This window comes from Barbus barbus (genome assembly GCF_936440315.1).
Source record: "Barbus barbus genome assembly, chromosome: 13".
In the NCBI taxonomy this organism is placed as follows: Eukaryota; Metazoa; Chordata; class Actinopteri; order Cypriniformes; family Cyprinidae; genus Barbus; species Barbus barbus.
Genome location: NC_136741.1, coordinates 23,434,490 through 23,454,173, shown reverse-complemented (window position 1 = coordinate 23,454,173; position 19,684 = coordinate 23,434,490). Strand labels below are relative to the sequence as shown.

At 36.4% G+C, this 19,684-nt stretch overlaps 2 protein-coding genes across 2 annotated transcripts; one reads left to right on the top strand and one right to left on the bottom strand.

Moving 5' to 3' along the window:
- Window positions 1-1,210: 1,210 nt before the first annotated feature.
- LOC306878640 (uncharacterized protein) lies at window positions 1,211-13,169 on the top strand. The gene is made up of 10 exons (XM_079431096.1): window positions 1,211-1,280; window positions 1,951-10,430; window positions 10,534-10,604; window positions 10,692-10,801; window positions 10,889-11,011; window positions 11,770-11,851; window positions 11,934-12,048; window positions 12,146-12,244; window positions 12,330-12,406; window positions 12,508-13,169. Exons 2-10 carry the CDS (start codon window positions 1,953-1,955, stop codon window positions 12,590-12,592), a joined length of 9,240 nt encoding a protein of 3,079 aa, XP_079287222.1. The 5' UTR covers window positions 1,211-1,280; window positions 1,951-1,952; the 3' UTR covers window positions 12,593-13,169.
- On the bottom strand, window positions 12,881-19,684 carry LOC306878658 (ectonucleoside triphosphate diphosphohydrolase 8-like). Its single transcript, XM_079431126.1, has 10 exons — window positions 19,444-19,684; window positions 19,046-19,180; window positions 18,175-18,292; window positions 17,696-17,846; window positions 17,354-17,513; window positions 16,403-16,633; window positions 15,987-16,253; window positions 15,333-15,443; window positions 14,083-14,217; window positions 12,881-13,723 (listed from the first exon to the last, which is right to left on the bottom strand). The coding sequence occupies exons 2-10, from the start codon at window positions 19,169-19,171 to the stop codon at window positions 13,529-13,531; spliced, it is 1,494 nt and encodes a 497-aa protein (XP_079287252.1). The 5' UTR covers window positions 19,172-19,180; window positions 19,444-19,684; the 3' UTR covers window positions 12,881-13,528.

Here is a 19,684-nt window from a genome sequence, read left to right as displayed (position 1 = left end):
ATACAGAAAGCAAGCAAAGACCCTTCCTTTTAATATAATCACTGCAGCGGTCAATCAGTTGCAGCGTGATTGGCTACATTGCTCAGCGTGTACTGGACCGAGTCAAAATAGTCTAGGTTATTGGACCCGCAACCCACCCGTGCTTGTCACCATCCAACCCACACCACACCTTACACATAAATATTATTCCACCCGTATTCCACATCAAATATTAGAGATTCACCTGCATGAACAACATAATCCACCCTTTGTGGACAACATAATAGACAACTCTGGGCCCGGAGAGAGATTGTAAATTAAGTTTACATGAAATATGTGAGAATTTAAATTCTGCATCTTCTGAGATTTCATTGTAATCCTTCTCATAAAGTCACTAAATTAACATTAACTGTTCACCTGATTGCGTTGCTGTCTGCATGTTATGTTAGATTGTTGTTGAGAGAGCAAGAATATATTGGAAACACATTACCGCCTACCTGATTCTGCCTGAGAAGTAAGGAAAAATACACTTACCCGAGATAATTTTTTTTTATCTCTGAAATATATGATAGTATTCTTGAAAACAATCTTTTAATGTATTATTGAATAAAATATTAGTTAATTATCAAAGAAAGAAAAAATTAATAGCCGTAATATGGACTTTTGTAAACGCTGTGACTTCCTTCACACATTGCTGATTTCACCATTAACTCTTCACCTGAACAGTTTCTGTTGCTGTATTTGGGATCATTGTAATCATTGATGATTACAATGTTTCATGCTTTTATTTCAAGGTAAAAATAGAATGCTGCTTACTATGAACCTATTTTGGTTCGTTTGACTGTCATATAGCATTTTGTGTTTTAAATTATATCATGGGCAATTGGGTTGCATTAGTAGCTTTAAAATGTGCACTAAAGGGCCAACAGAGGGCTGTGCTGTTTGTTTTGGGCATGCTTGTGAAATGTTTGAGTCAAAAAGCTAAAACATTTTACTCATGGTTCAAACATGCACTTAGACTGTGCTATCAAAACATTGGTAAGACAAAAAATTGTTTGTCTTTCACACAGCAAGAACAATTAGCAGCGCTCTTCATGAAATATCTACTTCAAGTTCACTCTTGACTCACGATGCAATTTGTGTCAACAACACAGGAAGTTGAGGGTAGCAGCGAAAAGGAAGCTACATGAGCTCAGCCTCCTTCAAAAGAGAAACACAGGCATCTAAAACTGTTCAGCTTTGTGCTCTGCTAAAACACCCGAGTCTGCGAAGTGGAAGGATCCCTGAAAGGGCACAGGAAGGTAACATCAGTTTATTCATGGTACTTTCCTAGTGTCATAAGTTGTAGGCACATCTGTCATTTTGCATTTGGAAATGCAAAGTTTTACATGCAAATTATGTAGTTTCATCTTCAGATTATTCATATTAACATTGGATTACTTAGTCATGTTGATTCACATTGTGTTCATCTGAGTAAAGACTTGGTCTCAAATTATTATTATTATTTTTTTCTTCTGATAATGTCATGACAGAACCTTCATCCATCCAACAACGTGTATTTGCACTTTTTGATTTTCAGTTTGTAAATAATTACATGTTAGGGTGGATGGAAGCATGCTGTCATTACTCATCTATACGGGAGATGTAAAGTATATTGGCATGATGACAAATGAAATGTTTGATGGCAAGTGTCATGTTTTTGATAAACACATTTGCTATATATATAAAACTCTTGACCTTTATTATTAGCCTGTATAAAACAGCTTGCTAGGGTGCTCTGATTTTCACTGTCGTTATCATCACAAGTGGAATCAATGATTTGAGAGCACATGTGTGACAGTTAGTATGAGTCATATACATTTCTGCATCACTAATGCTCTCTAGTTTCCTTTTTAATCATGTTCCTAAGTGTCAAAGATGTTTAGAAATGACTTATCCCCATTATTTGTTTCATCATATGAACATTAACAGCCATGTCAGACAGAAAATCCAAGAAGAACCAGAGGCTTGGTTCATCGCGACGAGGTCCTAAAGGTCTTAACAAAAATATTGAGAAAGATGATGATGATGATGATGGGTTTCAGCAGACTGTGGAGTCTGAGGTTGGGCAAGATGATTTTCACACCACCAGTAATTACCATGCAACCCAGTTTGATCATCCACCAAGCTCAAGTATTGAACAACAAACATCTGCCTTAGAATGTCCTCCACATGCAAGGGGTCACAAGGATTCACTCATGGAGACTGAACTTCCAGAACGGAAAAGAAAAATGGGTTCAACACGCAAGAGTACTGGTAGGTTTAAAGGTGAGAGAAAACTTGATGACGTGAGGACCACTGAAAAGTTAGATGAAGAATATGTAACTCAACCAAGCACATCAACCACTGAGGAACAACATGCTTCTCTAACAGAAGAAGAACAATCAAGTTTTCCTTCTGATTTATCCCTTCATACCAAAAGTTCTGGTTTTGGAAAGGAGTCTGGAACAACTCTTATGTTTGCAGTTTCAGAAAATAAAGAAAAAGATACAATTCACCATCAAGAAATAACCTCTCATTCACATGGGGTAGTAAGTGATGTTCCTATAGACAAGGCAATGGGGCCATCTGTCCATTCTATCGCAGTCACAGGAGCTGAACGTGATTTTTTGCGGGAGGATTCAGTCATGTTTAATGAACCAAAAACTAGTCACCAAGAAACCCAAATAGCCAGTACCTCTGGACAAAAAAGAAGAATGGGCTCAACCCGCAGACCTCTCGGAGGGAAAAACGGTGAAAATGTAGGTGTGCAAGAACATTCACGAAACATGACAGGGAATGAAAGTAAAGCAAAAGTCATGGGCGAAGCAAAGTTGAAAATGCCAGAAGAGATGGTGCAAACATGGGATGATGTGGCAAGAGATGATCCATCGTCCCACACAGAATCAGCTTTGCTTTTAAGTCAGTCTCTACTGGCTGATGGAGCTGAGCTGAAAGAGCCTGATGTTTCGGCTGGAACTGAAACAATGAACCAATCAGTTGCTTTTCCCCTTGTTGATTCAGAAAAGCCCCTACCCGAAACATTTAGCCACCATGGGACTCCATTACTGAACGAGGCATTGAATTTTAAGTTTGGTTCACACACTGAAGATTTAGATGTTCTAAACAAAGATTTGAAAGAAGCAGGAAGTCATTTAAGTGATAACAGCCAACATGTGTCTGATACAAGAAAAGATACAAACCCATCTTACGACACAGAAGCCAAGAAGGTGGTTCTAAAGCAGAAAGAGGAACCACAATTAGAGGAACTTGCGTTGCATGATCAAGAATCTTCATTAAGCCAGCAAGACATAGCTACTCTAGATAATAACTATGATTGCTCTATGGATCAACATATAGTGGGAGGAAGTAGAAGTTTTGATATGCTTGTGTCTAATATTAGCCATGTTGAACCCACAACAACCAATTTACAACATGAGATGAGGGATGCAGTTGAAGAAAGGCAAGAGATTCGTATAGAAATGAAACATGAAACTAATGTTTGTAATGTTGCTTCAGTAACATGTGATACTCTGACTGATTTAGTGTCTATTACGAAAGAAGATGAAGATCCCCACATTTTAGCAACGAGAGAAAAGGAGAATATGGGTGATGAAAGAGGATCTGAAACAGAATATGCATTTGAAACAACAGACCAGGGTGAAGTAAGAGATCACAATGTAACACAAATAATAATGGATGTAAGAGATAATGAAAAAGACACTGAAACAAGCACAGAGACTATTTGGATTTCACACCAGAAATCGTGTGATGTTTCAACTGAAAATAAGGAGCTATATAAAGGACAAGAAAATTATTCATCAAATATATCTCTAACACACAGTCCAACACAAGATGATGCTGGGAAGATGCTAGAAAATGAGGAGGTTAGAAAAGACAAAAAAGAGACTGAGAATACTGCAGTTAATGATGTGACCTCAAAGTCAGAGGAAATGTTTAGTTTTGAAGACTCAGCAACAGATAGAGGATCTCACGCACACCAACAACTGTTTATGCAATCTCCTGATAAAGAAGGCTATGACTTGCAAGAAAATGTGAATGAGAAAAGTGAAAAGGAAGAAATACTTTTCAGTGTAGAATCAGAAAATGCAGCTTTTGATAGAGGCAATGAGAGAAGTGAAGTAACAGATGGAATTAAGGAAATGGATGCAGCACCAGTCCTGACATTAGATGTGGGAGATGCAGAACATTTAGAAATTGAAGCACAGAACAAAACATTTGACTCAACAAACAGTGAAGCAGATGGAACAGAAGAGAATATCAATGGTGCTAGTGTTTTAGTCAGAGAAAATAAAGTTATTGGAAATACAGTGGAGCATAACATGTCTGCTGAGTCAGATTTTCTTCAGAGTTCTCCTGATGCACACAAGGAAGCATTGAATGTATCTGAAAATGCTGAAAAAGAAGTTTCAGGAGAAACAATTCTCAAGCAAAATGACATCAACATCGTTCCTGAAGTTTTTCATGGAGAGGAGGCACACGCAAAATCAAGTCCAATTGTTCAAAAGCGAAAAATGGAAATAGAACATCATGATGAAAATAAGACACTTGACAGTGAAGATATGATCAATGTAGAGAAAGAAATTTTCAGATTGGAGAGTGAACCCAGTTCAGATGAATCTACATTACAAAGTTTAAAAGATGGAGCTAAAGCAACCAGTGAAGCAGAAGAAACAGAAAAGAACATCCAGGATGTTAGTGTGATGTTAATTAGAGAAGTAGAAGTTATTAGAGATACAGTTACAGTGGAGAGTAATATGACTACTGAGTCTGATTTTCTTCAAAATAACACTTCCTCTGAAGCAAAACTGGAAGCATTACAAGTATCTGACAATCCTGTGCATGAAGTTCTAGAAGAAACAGATGAAATTCCCATGCAAAGGGACACCACAATCATTCCTGAAGATACTCAGAAAGAGGAGGCCCACTCAAAATTCATAGTTACTCACAAGAGAAAAATGGGCTCAACACGTAGACCTCTCAGAGGGAACAAAGGACAAAGAAAAGAATTAGAACATCATGAAGAAAATGAGACACTTGACAGTGATAATGTGATCGATGCAGAGAAAGAAACAATTGGTTTGGAGAATGAACCAAGTTCAGATGAATCTACATTACAAAGCACAAAATATGAAGTTAAAGAACAGGAGATGGAAATATGTGAGAAGAATGATGTTGGTCCTGTTGACGGGTCTGAATCTGCTCTCTTGCAGTCATCATGTAGTTCAGATTTAGTGTCTGAGGAATCCACTGCAATAAGTATCTGTCACATCACAGAATCACAAACCCCAACAATTATTAATGTAGAGTCCCAGGAAAATACTGGAGATGCTGAAAGAGTGGCAGCAGAGGAAGACAAAGACTTACAATTAGAAATTGACTCACAGAACAAAACATTTGACTTAGCAACCAGTGAAGCAGAAGAAACAGAAGAAAACATCCAAGATGTTAGTGTGACGTTAATTAGAGAAGTAGAAGTTATTGGAGATACAGTTACAGTGGAGAGTAATATGACTAGTGAGTCTGGTTTTCTTCAAACCTCTCCTGATGCACACATGGAAGCATTGAATGTATCTAAAAATGCTGAGAAAGAAGTTTCAGGAGAAATAAACACAATTCCTGAACAAAGTGGCATCAGCATCATTCCTGCAGATTCTCACAGAGAAGAGACACACTCAAAATCAAGTCCAGTTATTCACAAGAGAAAAATGGGCTCAACTCGCAGACCCCTCAAAGGGAATACAGGACGAAGAAAAGATCATAATGAAAAAGAAATCTTCAATTTAGAAGATGAACCCAGTCCAGATGAATCCAGATATACTGAAGTGAGTACCTGTGACATTTCAGACTCACAAACCATCACAAAAATTCATGCAGTGACCCAGGAAAATACTGGAGATGTTGAAAGAGCGCCAGCAGAGGGAGACACAGAATCACACTCAGAAAACAAAGTGTTTGACTCAACAGCATTTGAAGGAGAAGTTGAAGTTATTGGAGATACTGTGGGCAGTAATATGACTACTGAATCAGATTTTCATCAAACTTCTGATGCAAACAAGGAAACGTTGAAAGTATCTGAAAATTCTGATAGTGACTTTTCAAGTGACACAATCAGAAATTCACAATCAGAAATTCAACCAGAAAACAAAATGATTGACTTAACATCTGAAGCAGAAAAAACAGAACATACCATCTCTGAAGCTAGTGTTTCAGTCAGAGAAGATGAATTTACTGTAGATACGGTTATAGTGGACAGTAATATGACTACAGAGTCAGAATTACTTCAAAGTGACACTTTAAATGAGGCAAACCTGGAAGCACTGAAAGTATCTAAAAACACTGAGAGTGTTTCTGCTGTGACGGATTCTGTCCTTCTTGTGCAAGATGATGTCACTGAAAGATCAAGACAGACAGACACGTTTCCTGAGCAAAGTGATATCAACATCATTCCTGAATATTCTCATGGAGAGAAGGCACACTCAAAATCAAGTCCAGCTGTTCACAAACGAAAAATGGGTTCAACACGTAGACCTCTCAAAGGGAAAAATGGACAAAGAAAAGAATTAGAACATCATGAAGAAAATGAGACACTTGACAGTGACAGTGTGATCGATGCAGAGAAAGAAACAATTAGTTTGGAGAATGAACCCATTTCAGATGAATCTACATTACAAAGCACAAAATATGAAGTTAAAGAACAGGAGATGGAAATATGTGAGAAGAATGATGTTGGTCCTGTTGACGGGTCTGAATCTGCTCTCTTGCAGTCATCATGTAGTTCGGATTTAGTGTCTGAGGAATCCACTGCAATAAGTATCTGTCACATCACAGAATCACAAACCCCAACAATTATTAATGTAGAGTCCCAGGAAAATACTGGAGATGCTGAAAGAGTGGCAGCAGAGGAAGACAAAGACTTACAATTAGAAATGGATTCAAATAACAAAACATATGACTTAGTAACCAGTGAAGCAGAAGAAACAGAAGAAAACATCCAAGATGTTAGTGTGACGTTAATTAGAGAAGTAGAAGTTATTGGAGATACAGTTACAGTGGAGAGTAATATGACTAGTGAGTCTGATTATCTTCAAACCTCTCCTGATGCACACATAGAAGCATTGAAAGTATTTAAAAATTCTGAGAAAGAAGTTTCAGGACAAATGAACACAATTCCTGAACAAAGTGGCATCAGCATCATTCCTGCAGATTCTCACAGAGAAGAGACACACTCAAAATCAAGTCCAGTTATTCACAAGAGAAAAATGGGCTCAACTCGTAGACCTCTCAAAGGGAATACAGGACAAAGAAAAGGTCATGATGAAAAAGAGATCTTCACCTTGGAGGATGAACCCAGTCCAGATGAATCCAGATATACTGAAGTGAGCATCTGTGACATTTCAGACTCACAAACCATCTCAAAAATTCATGCAGGGTCCCAGGAAAATACTGGAGATGTTGAAAGAGCGCCAGCAGAGGGAGACACAGAATCACACTCAGAAAACAAAACAATTTACTTGCCAGCATTTGAAGGAGAAGCAACAGAAGAGAACATCCGCGTAGCTAGTGCTTTAGACAGAAAAGTTGAGTTTATTGGAGATGCAGGGTCCGATTTGACTACAGGGTCCGATTTGATTCAAAATTACACTTCCACTGATGTAAAACCGGAAGCATTGATATCTGAATTTGCTGAGAATGAAATTTCAGCAAAAACAGACACAATTTCCAAACAAAGTGTTCCCAACATCATTCCTAAAGATCTTCATGGAGACGAGGTACACTCAAAATTGAGTCTTACTGTTCATAGGCGAAAAATGGGCTCAACTCGTAGACCTCTCAGAGGGAACAAAGAACAGAGAAAAGTGAGAGTAGAATCCAAGGAAAATAATGGAGATAGTGAAGGAGTGTCAGAAGAGGAAGACACAGAAACACACACAGAAATTCAAAACCGGGATAACGTGGTTGATTACAATGTGACACAAGAAATTACTAATATAAGAGATGTTGAAGATGAAGAGAGAAAGACCACGAAGACAGTGGACATGTCAGTGCAGGAGCTATGTGATTTGGAACAAAGATCAGATGCATCTCAAACACAAACTGGTCCATCACAGGATGATACTGGCTCACATTTATTCCAAGAAAGAACTGCAGATTTTGTGAGAGACAATAATAGTTTTTCTGATGTGGTCATGTCTGATGCCCTGCTTATGAAGAAAATCCAAATTCATGTGTCATCTAATGATGTTCCTCCAACAGAGGTGGTTGAAATGAATCCAGTCTCCAAAAAGTCTATGCAGAAGAGAAAAATGGGGTCAACTCGGAAGAGAGGGAAGAGGATGGTAAGTGACGAGGAGGTTGACGAGAAAGAGGGAGAACCTGAAAATACAACAATTGTTGGTGAGACCACAAAGTCAGAGGAGAAATTAACACTTGAAGAAGCCATTACAGGATCTCCTGTACATCAGCAACTGTTCAGTTCATCTGCTGATAAAGAAGGCCATGACATTCAGGATATTGTTTGTAAATCAGATGTGCTGGCAGAAAACTCAGAACAAAACGATCCAAACTCTACCATAAATCCCAAACTATTGATAGAATCTGAATGTTCTTCAAATGTTGCTGCTGAAATGGTTTCAGACCTTCCATTGGGACCTTCCATTCCTAAAGAGTCTCATAGAGAAGATCAACCAAACTTGAATCCAGTTGTTCAAAAACGAAAAATGGGGTCAACACGTAAGACGCTCAGAGGGAACAAAGGGCAGGGAAGAATAGCAGAATTCAAAAAGAAGGATGGAGATAGTGAAGGAATGACACAGGAACAGGATACAGAACCACATTTAGAATCTAGTGCAAGAAAAACTGAATTTAATGAAGAGGGTGAACAAAACTTCCCAGTTGAGTTTTCTCATCCAATGGCTTCTTCAAACATGTTCCCTGAACCAGAACATGGAGTGAAAGAAGTTTCTCAGAATATCCATGACCTATCTGAGGTGAGTGAGGAAAAGGGGATAGACAATACTGGAAATGACAGTAATAGTCTGACTGAGGCAATTAATCTCAATGAGGGGACAAAGGACACTTTCTTCTTGACAGTTAGACATGAAGATGCTCATCAGATTGTGTCAGAACCTGAACAAACTGAAAACACACATGAGGTTATTCCCACACAAGAACTAAGAGCCACTCAGGATGATGTTGTTCATGAAAACAACTCTCGAAAAATACCTGCCACCCAAGAAAAGAGACGAAAGATGGGCTCAACCCGGAGGAATCCTCGAGCAATGCATGGGAAAAATATGGCTGATAATGAAGATGTACTTAGTGTGGCAGAGGATAGAGAGACTAAGAGAGCAGCAGATGATTTGGAAGAAGCATTAAGCATCAATCAGTCCAAGGAAGTGTCTTCAGTCAGTACCACAGATCTTGAATCAGAAATGCTCATTGGTGCAACTGATTTAAAAGTTAAAAATGATCATCTTCAAAGTTCTAGACCAAGAGTGCCTGCAACACCTGAAAATACCCTTCAAATATGTGATAATCAGTTTGTAAATGCTGATGTTACCAAACATCCACAGTCAGAGACTGTTACCACTGAGAAGAGAAGAAAGATGGGCTCGACTCGGAAGAATCTCAGAGAAGGAAAAATACAAGGAAAAATAGATAGATATGAGGACATAGAAACTGAAGACACAAATCTGCAGATGTCTCAGGACTCTGAAATGAGCTTAGTAAGAGAAAATGTAGGACAACAAACAACTCACGGTTACTCTAATCAGTCAGAGGATTCACTTCTCAGTGAGATAGAGAGAGCATTAAATAAGACATCTCAAAGTTCATTGAGTTGTGATTGGGAATTAATTCTCAAAGAGCCAAACCCAGAGGACTTATCCAATGCTCCTGATCTCAATATGCCAGAAAACTCAGAAATCAAATCTCTCCAGCCAGTGCCATCGGCTCACAGTGAACCGAACTCACCAGGAGGACGAAGAAGAAAAATGGGTTCAACTCGCAAAAATCCCAGACAGCAGCTCAAAGCAGAAAGGGAGGATGAAAACAAAGAGGATGGGGAGATAGATGAGAACTCAATGGCAAATAAGCAAGAAAAGAAGGACCTTGAAAGAGTTGAGGTGTCTGTAGTGCATAATATTTCTGAAAACCGACTGAATAAAGAGTATCTCGATGTCTCTAGTGCACACACAAGTAGCAATCAGCTAGAAGAGAGGAATAACCCTGTTAGCCAAGAAAAGACGTCTCCATCAACTAAAAGGAAGTTTGGGTCTAGACGTGCTAATAAGGGCAAACAAGGCCTTGGTCGGTTGGCTGATTCTGATTTTGGGATTGAATTAGAAGATGGAGATCATAAACCAGACAGCTCTGAAGTCAAGGACAAGCTGCACAGTGATGACTTAGCAGTATGTATCTCTTCGTTTAGAAAATGTCCTTATATTTTGTACTTCAGCTTTTAATGGAAATTGTACTTACTTTAAATCACTAACAAATGTCTGTTTTGTTAAGGTTTGTGAACGGTGCTTCACCGTACAGACAGAGAATCAACCAGCTTCTGAGCAGAGGAACATGGAAGCCAAGTATGACACCGAGCTAAATAAGAGTTCTTTATGTCTTTGTTATAAGAAAATAATTGACTTTTTTAGTTTTTTTCTTTTTCCTTCCAGAAATGAAGAAGCTGCTCCAAAAGGCACTGGTGCTGGTCTCGTTTCTTTGGACCAAATCATAAAACATGATACCACTGGAGCTAAGCAGACAGTGAATTTAAAGAACACGAGTGAGTAAAGTGATAAAATATCGTCAAGTAATTATACCTAAAAGTTTAATATCTAATACTCATCTAAACACAAACTCTGTAATATAGTTTCAGATACTGAAGTAGTTCAGTTTAATGTTGTTATGGTGGGAAACAGCTGTGTGGGAAAGACTTCCTTCATAAGACGCTTCCACGAAGGCCAGTTCACTGAGGATTACCGCTCCACTATTGGTGAGTGTTGCGATGGAGGCTGTCTTGTATACTAAAGCAGGTATACACTATCATTCAAAAATTTGGGTCAGCAAGAGTTTTTTATGTTTTTGAGAAAAGTCTCTTATGCTCTGATCAAAAATACTGCACAGTATTAACAGTAATCTTGTTAAATTTCAAATAATTGTTTTCTATTTTAGTATGTTTTATTTAAAATGTCACTTTTCCTGTGATAGCAAAGTCATTACTCCAGTCTTTAGTGTCACATGACCCTTTAGAAATTATTCTAATATGCTGATTTAATTCTCAAAAAACATTTCTTATTATTATCAATATTGAAAACAGTTGTGCTGCTTAATATTTTTTTTCAGGATTTTGTTTTACTTTATTAATGTATTTATTATTACTTTTGACCAATTGAATGCATCTTTAAAATTCATTTAAAGATAAAAATGAAATGAAAATATAAAAATATTCATTTCTAAAAAATATTTTTAAAAACATTGACCTCAAACTTGGAATAGTAGTGTAAAAAGTGTTAAGATACATATTTACTATATAGTAAATTAATATATATACTATATAAATTATTTTTAGGAAGAAAAAATGCAGCAACAGACAGCCTAATTATAATGATCAGTTCCAAGTGTATAAATGTGTGCATTTAGCAAAGAGAATAACTATTTTTTTAAAAGCTATATTATATATGTTCAATTTTATATTATATACTTTGTTAAAAACTTGCGTATCATAGATAGTAAATACTCTTTTGCACCTAGGTGTTGACACCTGTAAACAGACTGTTGCGCTGCCTGACAGAACTGTTAAACTGCAAATATGGGACACAGCAGGTCAAGAAAGGTAAGACCTCAGAACAAAATAATACATGATGGAAAAAGATGTTTGTTTGGTGTGTTATTTAACCCAAAAAAATCTTTATAAGGTTTCACAGCATCACCACACAAGTGTTCCACAAGGCTGATGGGATTCTGCTCATGTATGAAATCGCATGTTCAAAGAGTTTTATTTCTGTACGAGATTGGATCTCTCAAGCTCGGGTAGCTTATGTTTTCATTTCTTAATTTTCCTTATATTTTAGTCAACATATATGGAAACGTCCCCTTCCCTAAATTGTATTATGACAATGTTACACAGGAAAGGGCCCCTGATGATGCCATCATGATGTTACTTGGAAACAAAAATGATGCTGTAAAGCGTGAAGTCCAGATTCAGGAAGGGGCGGATCTGGCCAGAGTAAGAGTTCATTGTGATCCCGAAAGTAGTAATTATTTTGCTTAAGTTTATTTCTACTAAAAGTTTGGTATTTTCCCTTCATTAGGAGTTTAACATACATTTCATGGAGTGCAGTGCTGCAACTGGGGCGAATGTGTCAGAATCCATGAGAAGTCTTGCAGAGTAAGACTCAAAACGAAAAAAAACATCACACCAATTATTATTTGTTAAATATATGTGTGTTTTCTGTCCATGCATAAAGACTCATTTCTTATTGCTACTAGGTTGTTAGTGCAGCGCAAGTCACAGAAGCAGAAGCACACAACATTGAGAAGAGAACCGGCACAGAAGAAATCTGGTTGCTGTTGAAAACACTCTCCCACACACACAACATGCATGACCATTCAAACTTTTGGGTTAGTAAGATATTTCTTTGTAGAAATTAATACTATTATTCAGCAAGTACGCATTAAATTAATCAAAAGTGACAGTAAAGACTATATATAAAACTATATATATATAAGACTATCTATTTATAAATGAGTGATTATTTTATTTTATTTTTTTATTTTCTGTTTATCAAGGAATCCTGAAAAAATGGTTTAAAACAGTTTTCATAAATGAAGCTTTCCCCTTACAGGAATAAATAAAACTTTTAAAAAATTATTTATTTGACATAAAAATGACTTTATATGTGACTTTATATTTTCAAAAAAATCTTACCAACCCTAACTTTTGAAGGTAATGTACAAACACTTTGTAAAAAGCTACTTATATATTGTTGCTTAAGAAGAATGTCATTTCTGTATTTTATAAATATGTACAAAATACAATAATGGTTTCACACATAATATAATTGTACATTTATTTAATGTCTGTTAAGTGCTTCAAGTGCTGAGTGGAAGTTAAAATGAATACAAACAAATAAAACAAACTATACTCTTACAATTCAAGAGTTTATGAATGAATGAAAAAAATCTCTGTAACTCAGTTTCATGAATTATTAGTTAGCACAGACTAAATCATTGAGGTACTAGTCAGCCTTCAAAACAAGACACTACTTAAATAACTCACAAAAAGCTACATTTTGCTAGAAATGGTATAGAATGGTAGAAAAACAAAGGACACCCCATCTCATTTTGCCATCATAATGTCAAAATGCATAGATTACTTCCTTGTTTGTGAGGTCTCAGCTCAAATCATATCTGAAACAGTAGTCAAAAGAGTTGCTTATCGATCTTAATATCTGTTGCCTGAAATATAAGCAATAAATATTCACGTATACACACACTCATGACACACAACTCAGTGGCTTAGATCACAGACAGACAGGATGACTATAACAAGCAGACTGAGGAAGAGGGCAGATACGATGAAGAAAATCTGAGCTGCCCATTGACTGTGTGGCACCCCTGTCACCGCTCTGGTCCGTTCAGAGGGAATCATGTTGGTCAGGTTCAACATGTAGCCCAATGTCCAACCAACATCTGTGTCTGCTACCTGTAACCAACATACAATAAATATGAGTACAAATCCCCACATCATACTGTTGGAAAAGCCATATACGGGGAGATTCCCAGAAGTAAGAGGTTTCCTCATACTGCTGGAGCAGAGGTCGTCTGATATATTGATTTATATCAGGTTGAGCACATGATGTCAGTTTATGAGCTACTTCCACTGTGCTCTTGAGCAGTACAAGTAACCTGGGGTTAAATTATAGTCTCTGATGAGGAATCACTAAGTATTCATATTCAATTTGTTAAATAAGGATGGGATTGATCTGTATGCATGAAATGTATATTACTGAACAGCTTCATTGTGGTAAAGGAAGGATTTAAAGAGATGAAACTGTTTCTTACCTGTTTCTCAAAAGAGATTTGATCCCACGTGTTATTGAACTTATATCCTTTCAGGAGAACAGTCATAATATAATGAGCAGAAGCACAATAATCTTTTAGGTATTTTGGCTTGATGGTTGGATTTTCAGCAGTAAGCTGCAGAACGAAATAACAGAAAAAAAATGCAGAAAAAAGGCATGAACATGGTTTTAAGAATATACCAGCATTATGAAATATACTATCCACCTTATTTTTCCCTTGAGAGTGGGAGTGGCTATTTGTAAATTTTATGTATCTGATTTCGCTTCAAGCTATTTTTAGCTGTACAAAACCGCTGCTGCTTGATATTGCAAACTGGTGTGTCTTACCATATTACTTTAACGGAGTGTCTATTTACACTAAGTGCAAATAGCCGGCCTTGTTGGCAAAGGCTATTTACACTAACTCTGCCCACCAATGTGTGATTGGATTAGTCAACAGTAAAAAAAAAACGCTTATTCAGCATCAGTTTTAGTGGTATAGATGATAAGGATCATGCTTTTCGACTCGATCGACCCGAGTTCGAATCTGCCTTTTGCCGAACATTTTTTCGCCCTTTTCAAATCTTATATCGCATCGGAAAGGCATTTATTTTCAATAAAAATGAAGGAAATAATCAAAAAGTTGAAAATAAAAGTATCGGGTAGGGTTAGGGTAGGTGTAGGGAGGGCTTTATTGTCCCTATATAGTGGCATCCATTTAATAATTTTAATTAAAACTATAATTTACACTCAATACATTATTATTGCGTACTGTTTCATAATGTACTACAATACTGAGGTGCAGATAATTGCCACTATTTGCAATAAGTAGTATAAATAGCAGAAAATCTTGCTATTTTAACATAGTGTAAATAGAATCTATAGCTATTTGCACTTAGTGTAAATAGCATATCGTTAAAAAATACTGCTAATTTCACTTGGGGTAAATAGAATCCATTGCTATTTACACTTAGTGCAAATAGCCGCTGCCTTATTTAATGTGTAATCTTAATTATGAACACACTGCTATGAAGCGCAAACAGTTTTACAGTTTAATGCACGTTATTATTCTTGTCATTATTTCCCTACAACAACTAATTAGCCGGAAGTCTCACCCATTCACAGAAAACAGCTTACTTCCGTGTTGAATACATGTAATCATATTGTGATTCACTTGATCACTTCTCATCTCACCAGGCTTTTTATTATAAAATGTAAGATTACAATGTATTGTAGTAATTGTGGACTCACAGTGGTCCAGGTTTTGTTGCAATGAGTATCAATAGTGGAAAGAACCCGGGTCAGTGGAGCTTTTGGGACAAGTCCAAGGAAGTCAAAGGTGTAAAAGTATGCAGAAAAGGCCTGAGATGGACATAAAATATAGCTGTTAGACTTCTTATGAGGCATGGAAACATGAATTAAGGCAAAAAGGATAGTAGCGGATGATTTTGATGTGAATATCATATAAAATAGTAACTTGTAAGCTACTTCGGTATGCTTTGATTCAGTAACCACTCTGATAGATTCAGCTGAGCAAAGCTGAATTTTTTTAATAAGACATAAAAGAAGATATTTTGGTTTGAAATGACATGAGGCTGAGTAAATGATGACAAAACTAATCCTTTAAGATATCTAATTCACATTCACAACCTAGGTAGAATATACATCTTTATGGTGTGGCAGGAAATTATGCAATGTATATTAAATTTTGTTGCAGTGTTTGTGTTTTTCCATGTCCACATTAGGCCATGTAAAACACATATGAAAAAAGTTTTTTATTTAACTGCATATCTCCCTCTCTATTTTCTTCTAACTGAAATTCAATGCTAACTATTTTCTTTCTAACTGAAATCTAATGCTACTAGTAATTAATAAAAATGATTTGATAAAGTAAGAAACACTCACGAAGAATTCGCCATTGACCGGAGGCTGATAGGCACCATTGAAGCCACATTCTGGTGAAAATGCACAGTCGGTGAGGTTAACAATGTTCTCCATTAGAGAAAGACAGAGGGATGAATTACCCGTTCCTGAGAAAATGACTGTAGCTGTGGAGTTAAAATTGTTTGGTTTGACCACACAAGGTGAGTTGTAGAGGTCATCCAAAGTAAGACTGGATTTATGTCCAATATGGTAGCATGGGTGACTGATAACAGATGATGGTCCAGCAGTCTAGATAAAGCAAAGACACTGTGTCCGTATTTTTACTGGTAGACACTTTCTTTTCAAACCTACATATAGTAAATGCATTGTGCTAAAACTAGTATGGTAAAACCTACATAATCTATTGAATTATGTAAGTGAACCCTTTAAAAACCAACCTTGTGAAGGTAGACCTGAAGTTTCCTCAAAGCCTGGTCCTTGCCGTAGCACAAGTAGCTCTGTGTGTACACCTCATACTTGTACCCATAGAGCTGGAGATTAAAACCTGAAGCTGGGTTTTTCACTGGGTCTTTCGGGGTGAATGAGATCTGCGTTGATGAGCCACCAAGATCTAGAGCTCCAATGATCTTTCCTGCTTTAGGGTGGATCCATTGGCCCTCAAATGTGTGCTGCAAGGAAAAGAAAAGTGTTGAGGCACAGGATGTTCTAACAAAAGCAAAGCGATTAAGCGTGATTAAGTATCATTTCTACTGTTGACTGATTGACCTAATGGAGTCTGTGTTGGCAAAACAACATGAAAAGCAAGAATGAATATAGTATTACAGCTTCCATCGTACCTATGTTCAATGTCCTTTGAAAGAATGACAAATAAAGATATCTGAGATGACAAGGTAATAACTTTACTTTGAAATTACTTATGTCGAATTGATGTTGGTTTTATTTAGTATTTATTACTTAATACTTATTATTAAGTAATGAACTATTGTCCTATACATGTATACACATTTGAATCATTTTTAACATTTTGTAAAAGTATATACAAAAATGAAATCTAAATGAGTAAATATATGTTTGTGTAATAAGCATTTTTAAATGTTTTCAAAAGTAGACAAATATAAAAAATAGTAAATATTATATAATATAGACAGAAATATTAGTAAATATTAAATATTGAAATGAGAAGTTTAAAATCTTTATACAATCGATTGAATTGTCTGTTAGGAATACATTTATAGTTTTTAAATAAATTAATTAATAATATTTGTTTTATTATTGTAAAATAAGTATGTTTGTAATGTAAAAAAATTAACTGATCTTTACGTTTGAAAAACTCTGCATTAATAGCGAATCAATCCTAATTTCATCAATGTTGGAATGCCATTATTCACCTTAATTAAACTCTCTAAGAGATAGTTGATGGTGATCCAGCCATAAGCCCCCTCCTCCGTGCCAGAGAGTATTCTGGCCCCTCGGAAATCAAATGGATAACTTTGGATTGTTTTGGTGACCTCTACGAGGATGCTGTCTGCTAGACTTTTGTTCTGTAAGCTGTGAAACCAATCATAATTTAATAAAGTTATTCATTCATGTTGTCTGAAATTGACAAAACACTTCTTAGGAAGATCATTTTAAAATCGGTGTAATCCAGCACACTGATAATTTCTGCAAATATAGCCAAATATTTTTCCATTTATATGACACATCAGTCAGTTGTTGATAAATACAGTCACCTAAGAAGCCGCATGCCAGCGGTGGCACCAAGGTACACAGGTGTAGTTTTCCGCTGTCCTTCGGGTACTGCTGCCTTGGCAACATCCAAGCATTTCTTAAGACTTTCTCCAGCTGCTGAAGGGTTCTGGACATAGCTAGATATGCCATCACCTAAAAACAATAAAAGTGTTTTGACGGTTGAGCATTCTCATTGAGCACAGGGACAGGGGACCCAGCTATAAAAACTTACATTTACATTTAGTCATTTGGCAGACAAAAACTTAGATTTTTTTGTGATGTGCTATTGAAACTATGTGCTATAGTTTCTTTCAATTTGATTTGTATTCCTCTGAAAAACTTAAAGAGAATGGAGTAATATTGACTATAAAGGCATTAGATTGACTGTTAATGTATTAGATTCAGCTTGGACATCTTATGAGACATCATTTAATTGCTGCAAAGTGTTATAATGTTACAGAACACACTGTACTCAACTCACCATCCACATCGCAGCTCTGTTTCTGAGAGACTATTCCAGTGTTGTTCTCTTTGTTCCCCAGCCACTGGTACAGGAAAAGGGCCGTGTGAGTAGAGCCGGCATCAAACACAATCCCATACTGAGGAAGTCAAACAAAGAGTTCCATAAATTTGGACGAAACTTGATTTAGTGGGTGTGCTTTGCTGAGAGAAACACACACATCCTGAGAGAAAATGTTTTATTGTAATTATATTATACCATAGGATTCATAAAAATAGTTTGTGTTGAGGAATTGTGTAGAATTTATTTTGTTGTTTGGTATAATTGTGGTCCTAAATGATTGAATGAACTCATCTAAACATTAGTTAATGCATTAGATATCATTAAGTAATCATGAACAATACTTTTACATAATTATGCTAACACTTTACAGTAATGTCTGATTATTTAAAACATAGTTAATTCTTCAACTATGATGAACAATATGTTTGTTACAGTAGGCCTATTTATATTTCTTAAACATTAGTTAATAAAAATACAAAGGTTTATTGTTAGTTCATGTTAACAAATATAGTTAACTAATGTTAACAAATGAAACATTCATAGCTCAAACAGTGACCTTTGAAAAGTTTAACATAAAAAAGAACTTATTTTAAATGTTTCAAAGGCAGCAGTCTGGTCTAGCTACAACTGTCATCAGCTTCTACCAACATGTTTTTTTCTTATAAGCAAATATTGACATCTGCTTTGGATGATCAACTTTTAATAAACAGGCAGTGCAATCAGCCATGAAAAATATTCATGAGAAGTATTTCTTTTACAGACAAACACACTCCTCACATTAAAATCTATACAAAAGCACATCGTAACTGTGAGTTGAACATCTTTGCACCTGTGTTGAGTATGGCTGATCCAAAGTCTGATGATCAGCAAGAGAAAGAACCAAAGCGATGATGGTTGTACAAGCTACGGCTGCCATTGCAGCACCCAGCAATAAAGCTTTCATCTGAATTGCCATATCTGCAATCTGTCCAGAAACAAAACAAATAAGCACTACAGGTACAAGGATGTTCCACAAATATATGAAGTTCATTTTACGCATGCCAAAGTTAAAAGTCACATAGACACATTAATTTGTCTTAGCATTGTGTACACTTCACATGCTCATTCAAGTCTACAAGTTGTACAAGTTCAAGAGAATCAATTATTAACCAAGATCTTCAATTAATCTTTGTCGTTTTAAAGCTGATTGGCAGGTAGAAACACATAAAAGTAACAGATCTGCTTTACCTGTCCGGATGAACTTTCTTATTGAACACACTGTGGCTATACGTGCCCGTATACAGAAGACTGGTGTGTTGATACCTTCACACCTCTGGGAACTGAAGTTATACTCCCACTTCCTCAGTATATCTTCAGCTCATTACACACATACATAATACATCCACTAACTTTTCCTCTTTAACACACAGTTACTAGGTACTACACCACACTCAGACACACACCCTGAAGTTTACAACCTTAACGCTTC